This window comes from Hippoglossus hippoglossus, chromosome 14 (genome assembly GCF_009819705.1).
Source record: "Hippoglossus hippoglossus isolate fHipHip1 chromosome 14, fHipHip1.pri, whole genome shotgun sequence".
Lineage (NCBI taxonomy): Eukaryota > Metazoa > Chordata > Actinopteri > Pleuronectiformes > Pleuronectidae > Hippoglossus > Hippoglossus hippoglossus.
This window is the reverse complement of record NC_047164.1, coordinates 6630081-6647695: the sequence shown is the minus strand read 5'-3', so window position 1 is coordinate 6647695 and position 17615 is coordinate 6630081. Positions and strand designations below refer to the sequence as shown.

The window sequence follows — 17615 nt, the reverse complement described above, 5'->3', positions numbered from 1 at the left end:
ACTGAAATACTCCCAGAGGAAAACAAAGCAAAATCTTGCCCAATTAAAGATTTACGGCTTTATAATTTTAAGTCTATTAGAATAGTTTTAAATAAATATGTGTTATCTCTTTTATACTTTAAATCGCTGCCAGTCCCACTCTTGTGATTTATCAATAGCTTAGAGGGTGGGCCGGAAATGTCACCCCTCTTACCCTGAGGCTTCCTGATCAACCGTCAACACCAGTGTAGCTACGGGGACAATGCTGTTTGCTCTGCTGGACCAATTTCAGCCGTCGGTAGGTGGATTCCCCGTGACCCGGTGATGTTGATTCTTTAAAGGAAATAAAAAGCCAGGAATGCAAATGAGGCGTTTCAGGAAGTTCAGGAGTAGTTTTCTCCCTTCGCTTGCGGACTTTGGCCTTTGTAACAGAGCAGGACTTTGACATGGACAAAAAACCCACACAACTAAGGAAAAGGAAAACCCCCAAAATATAATTCTTTATTGGTTTTGTTAAATCAACACTTTGACTTTCTTTATTTTCTTGTGAATATTTGTCTTGAAATAATATTGAATTTACAAACTGTTTTGCTGAACAGGTGAACAGATGTCTGGTGCCTCTTCTTGTTTCCTGAAGCAGTTCTGTTTTAAGTCAACTTTCTCTCCATTCACCAGACGCACGTACTGTAACTATCCATTTTGCTAGTAAATTAGGTTAGGGGTAGATATTTGACTCAGGACATCATGTAGCTGCAGTGTGCTGTTCAATGAGCAGGAGTTCCTCCTTCAGAGCACACAGTGTATTTGACCCACAAAGTTGGTCTTCGTGGGCCGTGTAGACTGCGGCTGAACCAAAATGAGATGGTTTGGTCAGGATTTCTGTGATCGGTTTCACCACTTCCTCCTGCCCTTATTGCCGTCACCTAGCAACAGAGCTGCAGTTGGACACGATGAGAAAGTATTAATGCCCCTTGGTTTTTTAACATGTGAACCGTTAATGATGCGGTCGAGTTGAAGCCTGATACTTAAGTACTGGATGTAGTGTTGCTTGCCAGCGCCTATTTACCTCTTTGAGAAACGATTTGTCACCGCATCGCAATGAATCCTGGGAAGGATCCTTCGTTCCTCGGGGATGGAAGGACGCATTTGTCGGAGCCTTGGAAATTGGAAATTCAAGTCACACCGCTTTGACGCAATCTGCCCTCAAATGCAGCTTCTGAATGATGTGTCAACTCAATTGTGACACAGCTACAATATCATTTATACGTGCACATTTTTGCATTCTTTGTGTTGCACTCAGTTGGACACACGGAAAGGTAGGTTTGAAAGAAGAGAACCTTACAAGCTTACTTTGTGTTCTCCACAGAGCTGACCAATCACTGCCTAAAGTGAAACTGCGATTGTCAGTTTGATTTGGAAAGTAATACCAATATAAGCAAAGGAAGCACCATCACCTATACCGGCCCTTCCCACAGCCAGAGAAGAGTTCAAATAATTGATTTCCTTTTCCTTCACACAGTTTGTATCTGGAGAAGCAGCGTGATTGAATTATCTTCAATACCTTTATCGCATTGTTTCTCTTCTGCTTTTCGCTCAACCAATGATGTTGCATCTTTATTTCACTGTGTAGCACCTTGTCATTCTCTATCTCATCTCTTGCCTCATGTTTCACTGGGAGAAAAGGGACAGACAGTCTAGACGCTGACAGAGGGATGAGAGGAGAATCGATTGAAGCATACAAGAGCAATTTCACGTCTCGGCCCACAGCTTCAAAAGCAAAGCCTCAGCTGCCTTACCGCTGCCCCACCGCAACAGCAGCAGCAGCAGCAGCAGCAGCAGCAGCAGCAGCAGCAGCAGCAGGCATTTTGAATGTGCACGCAAATCTTTGTGCGTTAATTTATGTGCAAAATTGTGTTAATGTCAAACACCAAATAGTCGGTGGATAATCGGAAGAACTAAGTGGATTTCATCGCCTCATTCACCTTCACGGTTCCTCTTGTCGCCGCCTGTCTCTCTGACCTTCGCTGTTCCCACTTTGAATCCTCTTTGATTCTCTCGCCGCTCGCTCTCATTTCCTCCCCCGGTCCCCTGGGCTCGCCTCCAGAAGTGTCAGCATTTCCTCTGTCCTCCCTATAGCATCAGACCCCGTCATCACTATCATGGGTGTCTGTACAGCATCAGCGCTTTGGTGGGGATGTGTGATACAGGACACTGCAAAGCTTTGTTGTCTTTTTCTCTCCTCGAACTGATTAATCCCTGTCTGTTGGTCACTTATACTTTATTTAGGTGTGTTCTGTAGTGTTCTCGTGTCCCACTGTCTTTGCTGTTTCCTGTTTCATCTGAATGGATTTAAGGGTTTTTTCTTCTCACTAATGAGATAAGGACAGTGGCGCTTTAACCCTAAACTGTGACTGACACACTGAAACTGTGTCAGGATGAAGAAAATCATGTTAATCTTAAAGCGCAACTCCCTCCCCCCACGTTTTAATCTTTCTCTAATTTTTAAAAGTGTCCCAACTACTTATGTAGACTGTCTGCAGGCGTTCATCCTATAGACAAATGACCAGGAAGAGTCAGGGTGCTGCCAGACGCTCGTCTTAATCTGTCCTGACAGTCTCTCGTACGCAGGGTTCCAATAACAGGCCAATTTGAATTTGGAGAGATACGTCCCATTCTTGCAGCAACATGTAAGGGGGGAAGTTGTGTCATTAATCAGAGACACTAATTAATCTTGGGAAATTAATTTTACTGCTGGCAGAGCATGGCCAATGCATTCTTTAATTAACAGTAACTGGCAGTGTGTGTGTGTATATGTTTTTGTAGGTCTTGAAAAATGGTGGTTAGTGGTGTGTGGCTTAATACCTGTGGCCAGTTTTTAAATCCAAACACACACACACTCACTGTTCCTTCAACCACTGTGAGGCAGTAAGTGTGGTGTGTTTTTAAATCTCACTTCTAATACACCACAGGCAGTTTAGATTAACCAAAGTTTTTCATTATGCCAGCCAGTAGCTGATGCTGCTAATAAAACATGGAGTGCAGACTGTGTTATATTTATCCCATAATGTGCATAGATTGGGTTAGAGTCAACCGTTTTTTTCCATTTGCACAGAAAAACTGATTCTCTCAGATTTCCATGCATGTGTAAAACAGTGTAAATAAGGAATATATCTACAAAATAAAAGAACAAATGTTAAGACTAGCCCACAGTTTATATGCATTAAAAAACTGTACAGTAAAGCCTCATGTGAAACAGTAATACAAATCCTTAATGTGCACTGTCGATAGTAGAGTTTAAAGACAACGCTACTATCTTCAGTAGAGCTAAATTGATACATCTTAAAATACACAAATATCAGATTTTTGTATTATGCACCGTTCGTCTTTATTTTCAGTTGCAAACAGTTAATCTTTCATACATGCACTGAACTCGCAGCTCTGATTAACTTAGCTTAGCATTGCATAAAAACCAGGAAACACCAAGCCTGGCTCTGTTCATTATTTCGAGTACCAATAAAGCTCCTGAACATGTTATATCCCATATTTATGCTAGGCTAAGCTAACCATCTGCTTAACAGATACGAGAGTGGTATCAATATTCTCATCTAAGGCTGTAACCATGGTCGGCACCGTAAACATTTGGCTCTCAGGTCGCCCTTCTCATCTAACACTTGGCAAGAAAGTGAGTAAGGGTATCTCTATGAACTGTTCTTCTGTCATAGAGTTCTAGGGTTTGTTGCATTATTCCCCATCTTAACTTCTCTCTACTGCTGCCACACTTTATTTTGGCTGCATACTGCAACTAGTTAATGTGGTTTTCCGGTTGTTCTGGTTTTTCGCTGTAGAAAACAGAAGCAAGCCTCAAAATGAGGTCAGCCAAACAGGTCAAAGCTGACACAAGTGCTTTTTGGGTAAATGCTATTGGCGGATTTGAACCTCTTCATTGTTCTACCTAACTCTGCATTGTGTGGTAGCATCTTCACGCCTTTCTCGCTTTATTATGTAGCCCAGTAATGCTGGATTAAACTCTGTTTGAGCTCTCAGCTTCCACTCACTGCATCCCATCAGCGTGTAGTTTGCACGTGGTTAATGTACAATAGTTGACTTCAGTTTTGGCACGTTCCTTCATTTGGCCCTGGGGATGTACAACAGCCATTTTGACATGCGAGGAAGCGAGACGTGGAGTAGAGGGAGTGGCAGGGGGCTGGCATGCACGGTAAACCCATGTTCGCCTCTCCTGACAGCTCTGATCACAGAGAGGTAGCGATACGAGGAACGTGTGATCAAACGCGCCCTACCTGGCATCTGTCAGGGGAGAGAAATGGAGCCATGGGCGTATGTGTGCACGAGTTAAGCGAGGCAAGTCTTCAGAGAAGACACCGGGAGGGGAGATGACAGCATGAAAGGGAGCTCTACCAGTTTTTCGGGAGAGAGGAGAAGCAGCTGATGGATTAAAGGGTTATCTGCATGTGAACGGAGGAGAAGGCAGTGATGAAGAGAGAGGACGGAAAGCAGCGAGCTGTCAGGTACAGCGCCCGTTGGCACACTGTCGTAACAGCTGATCGTGCTCGTGACAGGAAGGAGAGGGAGCAGGAAGAGGAGCAGGAAGAGGAGCAGAGTGGATTCTGGCTTTGATGAGGACGTCAGCATATCAAAGCATAGGTCTTTTTGAATGACAGTTTAAAAGGACAGGGGCTTGGTGAGAGATTTGACGTGTGATAGGGCAGTTGAGTGATGAGACTGTGACTGATGGTACCAAGAGCAGCTACAAGGAGAATTGGTGTTAAAATCCGAGTTATAACGACAGCAGTGAAATAACGTCACAAGACCCTAAAGGGTTAGTATCGAACTTTGAAAAAAGAAAATTAAAATGCTGTGAGATTGTAAAAAGAGAATATGCAAACATTTTCAATGCCAAATAATGGGGTTTCTCTAATAATTGAATCACTCTTTGCATAAGAGCACTGGTCGGTGTCTCTACTCTTTACTTTAAGTGGACAGTGTCTTTTCTTTGTGCAGATAATCAGCCGCTGAATGTTTGATGCTTTTTTGAAGAAACGAAACCTTAATTTGAAAATGCTATTAGACCTATAATGTAGCCATTAGACGCCCGTGCCACAGGAAGTTAACGAGCGGCACCAGAGAGTGCAGAAACGTCTGCGGTGTCGGCTCTTACAATCTCTCTTACAGTGGACGCTCTCTTTAATGATTAATGTCCGTAGCAGAGTTCAGCAGGGAGAAGCTCTGTGTTTTATGTCCACTGACCAGGCTGCTCTTCTTTATGCAGTAACAAGGAACCACAGGAGAGGAAGTGATTCTGGGATTTGATTACGGGCAACATGGTCACATGTCGCTTCAAAAAGAGAGTCTATCGCTAAAATGTTAAAGCCTCATCATCATGTTTCCGCTGTAAAGCACCATCGGGCCATCGTGACATATTATATGCTTATTCAGCAGCCACTGCAGAGACTGTAGCAGCACCAGACCTGGTTAATGGTGCCATGGTTCTGTGGCTTGTCTAGTAAACAGGATATCCTGGGTTCAAACCCTAGTAGTGCCTTATTCGGGAGGTGGCAAATGTCCTTGTGGTGGGACTAATAAAGGATTATTTGATCTTGTGTTTTAGCTGTGTGTTTGGTCTCCTCCAAATCAACAATTGAAATTGTGTTTTGAAACTGTACCGATATTCAGGCCTACTTACATGAGCCTGAATAGACTACGCAGGAACTACGGTGTATGAAGGAGGAAGCTGCTGAATTTGAATAAGCATCGAGCCTTGTAGCATGGACGGTGCTGTGGCTTAGTTGGTAAAGCGCCTGTCTAGTAAACAGGAGATCCTGGGTTCAAATCCCAGCGGTGCCTTTTTTGGGGGTGAATTCCCCTTGCAGTGTAACTAATATGGGATGATCTCATCTTTCAGCTGTTTGGTCTGTACCATCTCCAGGGAGAGATATCTTTCAATAGTTCTGCTAACCGTTTAGTTGTGTTCACCCGGTAGTAGCTGACTTTATCTGTTGATCATTGCTGAGCTGGAGGTGCACTGTGGGGTTTTAGAGCTTGTTCTCTGAAAACAGCTGTGGACAAAAACAAGGCCATGAAAGCAGTGACAGTGAACTCTGAATAGTGCAGTTACAGGCCAGAGAGGTATACTTGAGCTGAAACTCACAATACAACTCTGTGACAAGCTGAGATGGATTTCCGATTCAGACACTAACTCTCTATAGGTTTATCACTGCTCGAGGCTTTTAGATGGAACTGAATATTAAACATTTGTCTGCACTTGACAGCGTGCTTGGTGCTTGTTTTGTGAAACGATTACATGAGCATTGTCAGAGACGACTTTCATGTAGTGCACATGCATAAAAAACAGGAAGAAACAGCACAGATGACTAACTAGCTCCCCGGCTACCACAAGTGTTGGCATGGCAACCAGCAGAGCATGACTGTAGGCACCATGAGCAGAGTTGGAATAAATCTTGATCAGTCAGATTGTGCGTCTGGAGCTTTGCACAACAGCTAAAAAACAACAATTTGTGTCAGGATAAAAAGTTTGGCGGGCACGACTTACTTACATAAAATGATCCGTCTTCAACCTTTGGTTTGTTTACCGATTCTCTCTATTTCGTGGAATGAATTGCAAGATGTGGGTAAAGTAGGTCAAAACAAACCCTGACACATAAGCCATCACAGATAAGTGCCCTATAAAGATTGATAAGTCAATAATCAACAAACTTTAGCTGGGTCAAGGCCAAATGGTGAATTTCTAGACCTTTACTGCAGTGGAAAGGTCTGTTGACTATGATGTTTATGCGATGTGCTTATTGTTATACGTTCCCACATCGAAGCTATATTTGGGTAACCTACAAACACAACGTGACTTTGTTTTGAAGTGTCCTTTGTCTTTGTCACGTCATCCCTGTGATGAACGTTCCTGTGCGTCGCTACAGTGTCACCCACAAGGTTCCAAAATTAAGTTTTTGTCTTCTACCTGATCTTGTTAAGTAAAATTGGCTTTTATGGTTTGTAAAAAAGTCATGAATTTTCTCATAAAGAAATATGACAAATATGTCTATGTCTTTCTCAAGTTCTGTCGAAGTTGCTATGTAACTTCAGTTGAACCCTATCTGCTTTTATTTTGAAGATCGTCCTCCTTTCCCAGGTTGAAAATAGGCAGCCTGTATTCTCTGCTGTTTATCTTCAGTTCATAATGTGTCACGGTTTAAAATGAATGTTAAACAGACCACATTTTGAGGGAGGAAAATAGATAATAAAAATAAGTTTTAGAAAAACTGATTGCAGCACTGCACAGCTCCCAACCCTGTTCGACGCACTTACTGTGACTCTGAGATTACAAATCCTTGCCTTAGGCTTCGTTTCTCGTATCGCACTATTATCAGTCAGCTATTGTTATGTAACCACTCCGTCTGTGTGTGTGTGAGTGTGTGTGTTTGAATGCACACAAACAGGAAGGAACTCACAAACAAAAAACTATTTATAATTTTGTATTCAATTTGTCAAACTCAGAATGAGGCTCTTTGACAGATCAAAAGATTTTTATTTTCCGCTGCTGCCTCTGAAACGTGCATTCAGCCTGTTGTTCCACCATCTGCAGGGATTTTCTAAACGCAACCTTTTCAGAGTGTTTTTAATTAGAGAAGGCAGTGGCTCCTTGACAGAATCTGTATGCGAATGGGAGCTAATAATTGGTATAATTTGCTAAATCACCAAGAGCTTGCAAAGCTGTTTTTGTCATTCAGTTTTGACTAATTAGAAAAATGGGACGGGTGTCTCTCAGGCTGCTTTTCTTGAGGTTGTTCGCAGTTTGTCAAACAAGCCACAAATAGCCCATTACGGCGTGTCTCCTATTTTGTAGCCGGTCATATTCATTTAAATCTGACAGTTGGAATGTGGCGCCAGAAAGAAAAGCGCCTACAAGTAATTAACAATTAAATCAGCGGCTGATAATTCATGTGGGATTTGTGTTGTCAAAGTGCTGTGTTGTTAAATTCTTGAGTTAACAGTCAAATTTTCTCCGGATTTAATGGGCAAAGTCAAAGCTGCTGGGTCCAGCTGGTTTGTTTTAGACGGGCTACAGTCGCACTAATCACCCACCTCCTCTCTTAAATTCATTTATACAGTTAGGAATCCACTCTGACAGCAGTGGCTAACCTTACTGTGTAGACTACATATAAAGTTGCTCTAATATATTCCCACAGGACGGCTTCCCACTCTGTAATTTGTTGACTGCTGCACAGGGTCTGAAGAGCAGCAGTCCTCTTTAATGCCTCTATAAACACAAGCACACATAAACATACACATGCAAACACACACACACACACAGACACACACACACAGACACACTATTGCCTTGAGAAAGAGTTGAGAGCGGTACTCAGGGAGGGAATAATTATAGATGGCATTGAATTTCCTTCTCTCCACCATGTGCAAACAGTGTGCAGCCAAGAGCGTTTGCTTACTTCACATGTTTACACCGTGGCACCACTTGGCAGCAGGGTCACATTATTGTGACTGAATATCTGGTCTGCAGTGGAGGCCTGAGGAGCAGGGAGCTGCCAGACACACGTACAAGTAGCCTTGTTTTATTATTAAATAACCAGGACTAGAAACTGCTGCACCAGGATGTGTCAGCAGTATGATAAAAGGAGTTGGGCTACATCCATTCTAATAAGTTTCAGTTTGAAACGAATGAACTCTGCTATGGACGGGGAGTTTGGAGGCGCTGCTGGCTGATGCTGGGGTCTGTTTTAGTTGACTGGCAGAAATGGAGATGTTTGGAAACAATGACATAGACACTGCTTGGCGATTTTTTTTGTCACGGTGTAGCCTTCGCTGATTCGGCAGGCTCTTATCACATGACCCCTACCGGAAGAAAACAACTGGCTTTAGCCTCGGATACAGGTGTAGAATGGAATGTAGATAATCAAGTAGCGTTGCGCACCCTGTCAACAAATTCCTGTGTACGCCAGCACGCGAATGCCCACACGACTGAATGATTTTCAGTCGTGTTAGTATGGACGGTAATAAAAACAGATTCAGAGCCACACACAGAGATCATTTTAGTTTGAAAACGTACTAGTATGGATGTAGCCTTACAAATACTTTGACATCCTCACATTGGGAAAGTGTACCACACACTATGTTGCTTCTTGCAGTTCCCCACATGCCCTGCGAACTGTTGAAAGCTTCACGCAGCTGAATTTTTGAGACGGATTGTAAGCAAGGACATGCTCGGTGTATGCATGACTAAGCGGCTGTTTGCCTGCAGATATGTGTGTGTTTATTATGCATGAATGCACGAAGCACCGCTCTACACATACCTGGAGCTGTTGTATTTGTCGCAGAGAATAGATTGTAATTGAATATACTTCCCTCAGCTTGCTGTAAAACCACATTACCAGTCCCTTTGTGAAAGGGAGTCCGGGGAGGAGGCACAGTGACCCTGAGGGAGAGGGGGGAGGAACGGGAAAAAAGAGCAAGAGAAACCGTGATTCAGTTAAAATCAGAGTCAGGATAAAGAGCGAAGCGAGAGAAAAGAGGAGACACGGACAGCAAAAGCTCAACATGGTAAAACCAACCTGCAAGTGTTTTAGTGAGCTGCAATAACCCTGGTCTATATTTTACTCTCTGCAGCAGGGAAGTAAGATAATTACTCATTTAGTATTTTAATGATGACAGAGCTTGGTGTCTCCATCTGGTATTTGGGTTCGGATCAGGTGACTCCAAAGGCGACAGCATATGATTCACGTAACGTTTACTGCTGATCGCACCATTCGGCAACCTTTAAACATAAAACGGAAGAATCTGCATCCATTATGTAACTTTCTGTTTTGTTTTCTGCCAAACAGAAAGTGACCTGAAAGAACAGAGACAGCAAAATGAGGACAGAAAAGAGGGAGAGAAGCAAATAAAGGGATTGAAAGTTGTGCTGATCGATAACAGCGTTCACACCGTTTAATTGGGGCTAGTTCGGTGTCTGTTGTACATTCCTCCACTGTTTGCTGTGCCGAGCGAGGGATTGACGGAGTAGGAGAGAGAGACGGAGTGAAAGAGACAGGGTGAGGGAGGGGATGCAGAGATTGCTGTGAGGAGAGGAAGACAATATGATGTGACACAGTGGAAAACGGGCAGGAGGGAGAAGGAGGAAGGTGGGTGGGGGGGGGGGGGGTGGTAAAGCTATCTTGTAGGTGTTATCAGGTTAAGCCACCCAACACTGGCTGTCACCATGGTGACACCATGGTAACAACCAGGTGTTCAACCAAGAAGGAGACAGACCTTGCCTATGCAAACGGTCTTCCCCTGCGTGTCTCTTCCTCAGTAATTGTCTTCATCCGTCTCATTCAGAGGGTCCGTCTGCAGGTTGTTCGTCTTAAAGGTGTATTTAACTATTTAAAAAACAGTTTGAATGTATTTTATTTTCCATTGAGCAAATAACTCACCAGCAATCTGCAGGAATCTTTTCTTCTGCATTTTGATCCCTATCTCATCTGTGCAGCTCTCAGTCAGTTGTCTGAGTCACAGCAGGAAACAACAGTTGCTAGTTAGAGGAGCCTGGATGTGTTGTGTGCATGCAGTGGGTTTAAAGGCCCAGTATTCTGCTGCAGCTTCAGCTCAACACTATTCAACTCTTCAATGTTTGTCGGTTCAATGTCGAGGTCAAATATGACGATTTCTTTTTGATTCTCACTATGTATGTGTTGTATATATCTCTATATATATATATGAATGTGTGTGTGTATATGTCTCTGTATGGCTCCCCCATGCTTAAACCCATAAGCTGATTTGATAAGGTGCTTACAGAGATCTCCGTTTCAATCCGTTGGTGTTAGCTTGGTTACATCACTGCGGCCGGCTCTGTGTGTGTGTGTACGTATTCACATGTGTGTGTGTGTCTTGCTCGGCAGAGTGGGTTTGGTGGTGGTGGAGTTGGGGGGGGGGGGGCAGGCAACAGACGCTCTGCACATGGAGACACACTGCCAACAATGACACACACGTGCTTGTGCCATGCGCACACTGCAGGCCAGACACACAAATACAGTAAGCAAAGACAAACACACAAACACCACAGACCTTTGCTCTTGCTCTTAAAGGCAAACTAACTGTACCACGCTCTTAAAAACACATCTCACCAGCCGCGCGGTTTAATTGATATTCATATGAATGGTTCTTAATGCAAAACACCTCACTGCGTTCACTTCACACCTGTACTTGGCTGATGGAAGGTGAGAGATTGGCAAAGAGACGCGGCACCGAGCAACATCTGTGCCTCTCCTCTCTCCTGTGTTTGTTTTTCAGTCAAGTCGATCGTAGTTAAACTTTGGACGTTTTCATTGACTGGATTAATTTGGACAGAGTCAGATTGTGTTGATACTAAAACAATGTGCGGCGTGTAATGATGTGTTTGACCTTTAATCAAGCCGCTGTCATTCTCTATCGTTACATCACGGTATTTAAAAGATGTTAAAATTTTACAGCTTGATTGAACATTGTTGATGTGCTCAAAGGAAAAATAATAAAGCAGTGAGGAGTAGCAGTATGTTGTGAGTGAGAATAATCCACAGCCACTCCAGCACTCACTGAACAGTTTACTGTTACCTTCGTCTCTCTGTAGGTTTCAGAAATGTTAATAATCTATATTCGCACCTTTAAACTCATTAAGGCATGCTGAAGTGTCCTTGAGCAAGTTTCCCTAGCGACTCTAGAGGTGCTGCTCGGTAGCTGACTCTGACCTCTGACCTCTGGGTAAAGGGTGACAGAGGTCTGGCTTTCTGGAAACTACTCTCACACCTTTAGTCATTTATTATTATTCTTGGCTGTCACCAACGACTGCTGCTGTTTGGGGAAGTTTTCACATTTCCACTGCTTATATTCCTGTGTTTCTCAACGTGAGTCAAGTTTGGTTGTGTTAAAATTAGAAAGTGTTAAAATTATTTAGAAAGACACGTCCGAGAGGGGGACAAACTACCAGTAAATGACAGAAAGGGGAACCATGGACAAGGAAACAGAGTCAGAGGGATGAGAGAAAAGTCAGGAGGAAGTTGGAGAGACAGATGGAGGCTGATCTCGTCCTCATCCTTTTCTTGCTTCCTGTTAAATTACAGGAATCTCTGTGTGTCCTGATTCGACTGTGTTCAACGTGACATATTAAACAGCTGTTTGTATGTGTCCAAAATGTTTCTCACATACAGCCCTAATGTTATGTGTCTTTTTTTTTTCTGTGTTGCAGATAAACCTGCGGCTTATTTTAGTCAGCGGGAAGACAAAAGAATTCCTCTTCTCTCCAAATGAGTCGGCTTCAGACATCGCCAAACACGTCTACGATAACTGGCCAATGGGTAAGTGGAGAGAGCACACACCAGGTCAAAAAGGGAGCAATGCATTTTAAAAATCAATAGGAAATTTAACAGGGAGCCAGTGTAGGGAGGCGTGACATGGTCGTGTCATGAATCCCACTCAAGAGAGTCAGGAGAGCGTCAGGTCACTGTTGAGTCAGTGTTTGGAGATGTACAGTCAGAGAACAGCGAATATATCACGATTACCAAGGTATTGTCTCCATGTTTATTATGCTGTGATATTCACTCACACATTCTGAATTACATCACATAACAACTTTCACTGTTTATCACATTGATGCAGGAGAACAGCTGCAGCCTGTTTGCATCCGACATGTTTGTCATTTCAAGCAATTTAGCTGTAAACAACTCGAAAAACCAGATTATGTGACTTGTATGTTTCTTCATAACAATGCTAAAGGATGAGAAGCTTTTATTTCCGCATTCAGCCCCACTGCTAATTACTTACACATAGGTCTAGTTAACACTGTGGGAATGTGCAAATCTTTGGTGTAGGGCAATTAGATCACACTCCGCCCTACTGCCTGATTATCATTGCGTACAGGAATGTGGGATCGCAGTACAGCCACCTCCTTTCTTTAATACACCCACTCCCTAAGTGCTGCTACGCCTTATACTACCTTCAAATCTGAAACAGACTCCAGCCTTTTCCCACGGCGCTGGGCTGCGTAAAGCCAAAAAACGATGAATTATACCGAAGGATTATCCTGGAGCAGAGGACGGGGAAGAAAGAACAGAACCTTTTGTGCCCTGACAGTTCTGAACATCTCCTCCTAGACAACAGTTCTGAACCCTGTGAGACCCGGAGCAGGCACTCGCTCAGCACCAACACCCTCTGTTTAGCTGGAGACACACATCTGGTGGCCAGACTCTGCTGCTGCTGCTGTGCAACTCCCACCTGCCCCCCCCCTTCCCCTGTTCTCTGTCTCTTTCTCTCACTCTCTCATTTAATGCCTTCAACTTTTTGTCTATAGCTCTTCTCAAGCCGCACCTTTTCTTCTTTTTTCGCTCTCGAGTCTCTGTCCCATTCTGTCGTGCGTCCCGCAGAGCCCACACATTATACATTCTGCTTGTAATAATATAAAATACAGTCTGAGAACGTCTTAAAATATCTTAAATGCAGTTGTTGGTGGTTTCTTTTCACTACACTGTGTCTTAGACTCAAAACAGGATGAGTGTTGAAGCTTGTCATCACATCTGCTCAAGTCAAAGCCCCTTAACAATAAAAACCCTTGTTCCCTTTTCTAAATTTGCAATAAGGGAAAAAACAAATAGGAGACAGTTAGAAAATATGATATTTTGTTGACTTTTCTCTTTTAATCTGTCCGTGTCTTTTTTCAGACTGGGAGGAAGAGCAGGTCAGCAGTCCTAACATCCTGAGGCTCATCTACCAGGGACGTTTTCTACACGGCAACGTAACACTAGGAGGTGAGAAAACACAGAAAGCAACCCCCCCTCCCCACGTCTCCCTGCCTCATGTGCTCACAGACATAAACGCTAAATCATGGCCGTGTGTGTTGCTGGAAAGTTCTTTGCTGTTCTCATCTCTTTCCCTGAGCCGCAGAACAGAGGCACCTCAGTGCTCCGGACAAGCCGGCTTTGACGGAGAGAGGGAGGAGAGAGGAAATACAGAAAAAGAGGCGAAAGAGAGTGGTCAGGAAAGGGGCACGACTGGCAGCCGAGTAGACCTCAGGCAGCACAAAGACCAGACGCAGAGGGTGGGGGCGTGAAAATGAATGCTATAAGTGAACAGAGAAAAGGAGGATGTCGTCTTTTGAGGCCGGCCCTCTTCACTTCCCCCCTGGCTTTTAGGCTTTTTCGTCCACTTAACCCAATTCTGATTTGACTGGAGTTTTGTGTGGTTAATGGGGTTATGGCTGTCCCCAACCCTTTTACACTCACTGCCATCTATCTCATAATTCCCCTTTCGTTCGTTTAACGTGTTCGTACGCTGACACAGAATCCTCAAGCCAAAAGTCACAGTGGTTTTGAAATGCAAAAATAAATGCCACACACACACACACACACACACACACACACACACACACACACACACACACACACACACACACACACACACACACACACACACACACACACACACACACACACACACACACACACACACACACACACACACACACACACACTACTGATGAGCAGGTTTGGGGAGTGAACAAGATCCAAATACTGCAGCTGCTAACCACAAGATCAACTACAGTCAATCCTTTGTTCAATTGATCGTTAAGATGTCCGCGTAGGTTCTTTCATTTAAATACAACAAGTTATCATGTTGGACAATGTTACATTGCTGCTGTGTGGTGATGGAGTTGAAAGTAGGACACGGCAGTTCAGTACGTCTGAAATCAATACTGCATCATTGACAGGGATTTATTCTGATGTTGATGTTGCAATATGGAAAATAAATGAAAAAACACAGGCTTCAAAGCAATGGCTTCGTTCCAGTTTTATGAATTACAGAAGATCAAACTCTTCCTCTGCGTAAAATTAAATTGCTAATGTGCGATATTGATGATCATTGATTTGGACAACATAAATAACATATGATTATGTCATCATGATATATTTCCTACTCTCATTTTCAGTTGTTTATCCTCCACTGCTGTGAAAATGTTATTCATTAGGTTTTTCCTCTCATGAGTTTGCTTCGTGATTTCATTTACACAGTTAGAGATAGTTTCAAGCTACTTGGGGACAATTACACATTTTAATATTCAGGAGCAGCAGCTCGTGCAAAATTACTTGAATTGTTCAGAATTCTTTTATAGGAAGGTTTACACCCTTTATCATTTCAGACGGTTTTGTTACCTGCAAGTACTATTATTATTATTCTGGAACACAATGATCTTGTAGTCATATATTTCAGTAGCTTCAGCCACGGCATATTATTAGAGCCCTACCAGTTTATCAGTTTTATTATTTTACAGAATAAACAATGCATAAAAGATGTGAATTTACGTTAACATTTCATTTAAGGATTTGTTTTTCTATGTTTCTATATATTTGGTTGTGTTTTCTTTTTAGTTATTTATAATAAAGTTTATGGTTGAACTGTTAAATATCAAGCCTCAATTACATTTCTATGTCACACAGGTTTGATAATGACATCGAAATTATCGCTAATGTATATTGGATTTTTTTTATCGATATTGTCCCCCCAAAAAATCTTTGTCAGCCTGGCTCTAGTCATTATTACATGTAGCAGCTTAAAAGTACTTTATAACTGTTCTATCAATGTTATATTTCCTAGTTTAACACCTTCCAGTGTTGTATAATCTGTTTGTACATGTTGAAGAGTCCGGTGAAACTGGTGTACAGACAGATATACTGTCGCCCAGTGAATATCCTCTAACTCTGTCTGTCTCTCTCTCTTCTCCCCTGTTAGCCCTCAAACTGCCCTTGGGGAAGACCACAGTGATGCATTTAGTTGCCAGAGAGACTTTGCCTGAGCCAAATTCCCAAGGTAACCAGCTCTGCGTCTCCCTTCCTTCCTTTCACAAAGCCTTTCACACTCTCAACAACTTTAAGCGCTCTATGCTCCCAGCCATTATTTATCTCTACACATGGCTTCAGTTTTGGGAACAGCCACTGGTGCAAGTAATTGGCCTCTCCTTAAATGTATCCCCAAGAGACCGTCCACTGTGGACAATGTATAGCCAATAAAAATCATATTAGGGGACAGGTCTCCTTCTAGTGATTGTATGTAGAGACAGGGGCTGAGGTCAGCTGAGCGCTAGACCTAACAAACAGAGTTCAGAGTAGATCTGAGTAGAAACATGACACTGCCAATGTCAAGGTGTTGCAGTAATTTCACCCATTTTAACCATGATCTTGTTACGGGTGAGATCAATGCGTCTGTTTGTGTGTTTTCTGCTAAATGTTGGCTATAGTGATATAAAGTGATTGACAGGGATGAGAGGGAAACTTGACTATGAGCTGGAAATCCTCAGTTTCAAACTTTATCACAGTTCGGCGGTGGTGAATCTGAAGTGAATTATAATTAAACGTCAGAGAGTTCAAATGTTGGGACGACCCTGCGTTATTTGCCTGAACCTCGAGTGTCGGCTCAGTGAAGCTGCTGTGTCTCTCATGTAGTGTTTTTACTGTTAAATCGTCTGAATCTTCCAACACCGAAAACAATTTGCGTCCATGACTTCTGTCAAAAGTATAACACTTGAAATTCATGAAAATTGTTAAATCTATTAGTGTAAAAAAAGAATTTTGTCAGAAAAACAATAAAACTGACAGCTAACATCTGCTGAATTCACAATTTAGTTGTTCTCATTAACATATTTTTTATTTTTTGAACAAATATGAAACTGAGATTTGTTCCGGAGCTGCTGAGATAAAATCACGATGTTAATGCTAAACTCTCTGCTGCGTATTCAGCCGTGTTAGTAATTAAAATGAGCAGTCACAGTGAAAGTCAGAGGCAAATGAAGGATGTTGTATTTCACGTTTACCTCATCCACACTGAAACACAAAGCCTGGGCTTTATTACACAGTGTGGAGGCCATTTTGGAAAAGATAAAAGTTGTTCTCATCTGGACTGAGAGGAAAAGACGTGCTTGGATATTTATTTTCTTAATATGGACACACTGAATGACGCCTCATCATATGTATTTAGCTGAGTACCTGTGCAGGATCAGTGTTTCCCGTTGTTGACGATGTGTGTGTGTGTGTGTGTGTTTTCTCAGGTCAGAGGAACAGAGAGAAGACCGGGGAGAGTAACTGCTGTGTCATTCTGTAAATACACACCTCCGCTGCCAGCCCTCTTAACCCCTCTCATCGGCTCTCGCCCTCAACGTTCTGGACCCAATGAGCTTGTCCCTGTCCTGTCCTGGAGTCTGTCCACCCTGCGGACATGCACACAGACAAACACACACGCTCTCCTCCTCTTCTTCTTCCTCTTCCTCTTCTTCTTCCCTCTTTCATACACTCACACGTAACATGGAAAGACAGCAGGTGCAGTCAGGCTGATCCAGACTTAGGAGCAGATAAACGATAGAGTTGATTCCTTCGTTGTAACTTGATTTGTTGTCGTAACAGAAAATTAGAGGAAGGAATTCGATTTGCATGTTTTTTTTTTTCTTTCTCTCTTAATGCACACCTTTTAAAGCCTTCTGCCACACACACACACACACACACACACACACACACACACACACACACACACACACACACACACACACACACACACACACACACACACACACACACACACTCACACACAGACACACACAC

At 42.9% G+C, this 17615-nt stretch overlaps 1 protein-coding gene and 1 non-coding gene across 3 annotated transcripts in view; both read left to right on the top strand.

Annotated features, from left to right (window-relative positions):
• ubl3a (ubiquitin-like 3a) overlaps nucleotides 1–17202 on the top strand; it is a 32945-nt gene extending 15743 nt beyond the window's left edge. The window contains exons 1-5 of one of the 2 annotated variants that reach the window (XM_034606608.1): nucleotides 11378–11443; nucleotides 12224–12332; nucleotides 13692–13778; nucleotides 15757–15834; nucleotides 17069–17202. In XM_034606608.1, coding sequence (XP_034462499.1) covers nucleotides 11390–11443; nucleotides 12224–12332; nucleotides 13692–13778; nucleotides 15757–15834; nucleotides 17069–17121 — 381 coding nt within the window. In that variant the 5' untranslated portion in view covers nucleotides 11378–11389 and the 3' untranslated portion in view covers nucleotides 17122–17202. Of the gene's footprint in view, nucleotides 1–11377; nucleotides 11444–12223; nucleotides 12333–13691; nucleotides 13779–15756; nucleotides 15835–17068 lie in introns of those variants that run through there. The other variant, XM_034606609.1, reaches the window with a different exon arrangement.
• On the top strand, nucleotides 5769–5841 carry trnat-agu. The gene has a single exon. It is a non-coding gene; the product is annotated as a tRNA-Thr (tRNA).
• Nucleotides 17203–17615: the final 413 nt, after the last annotated feature.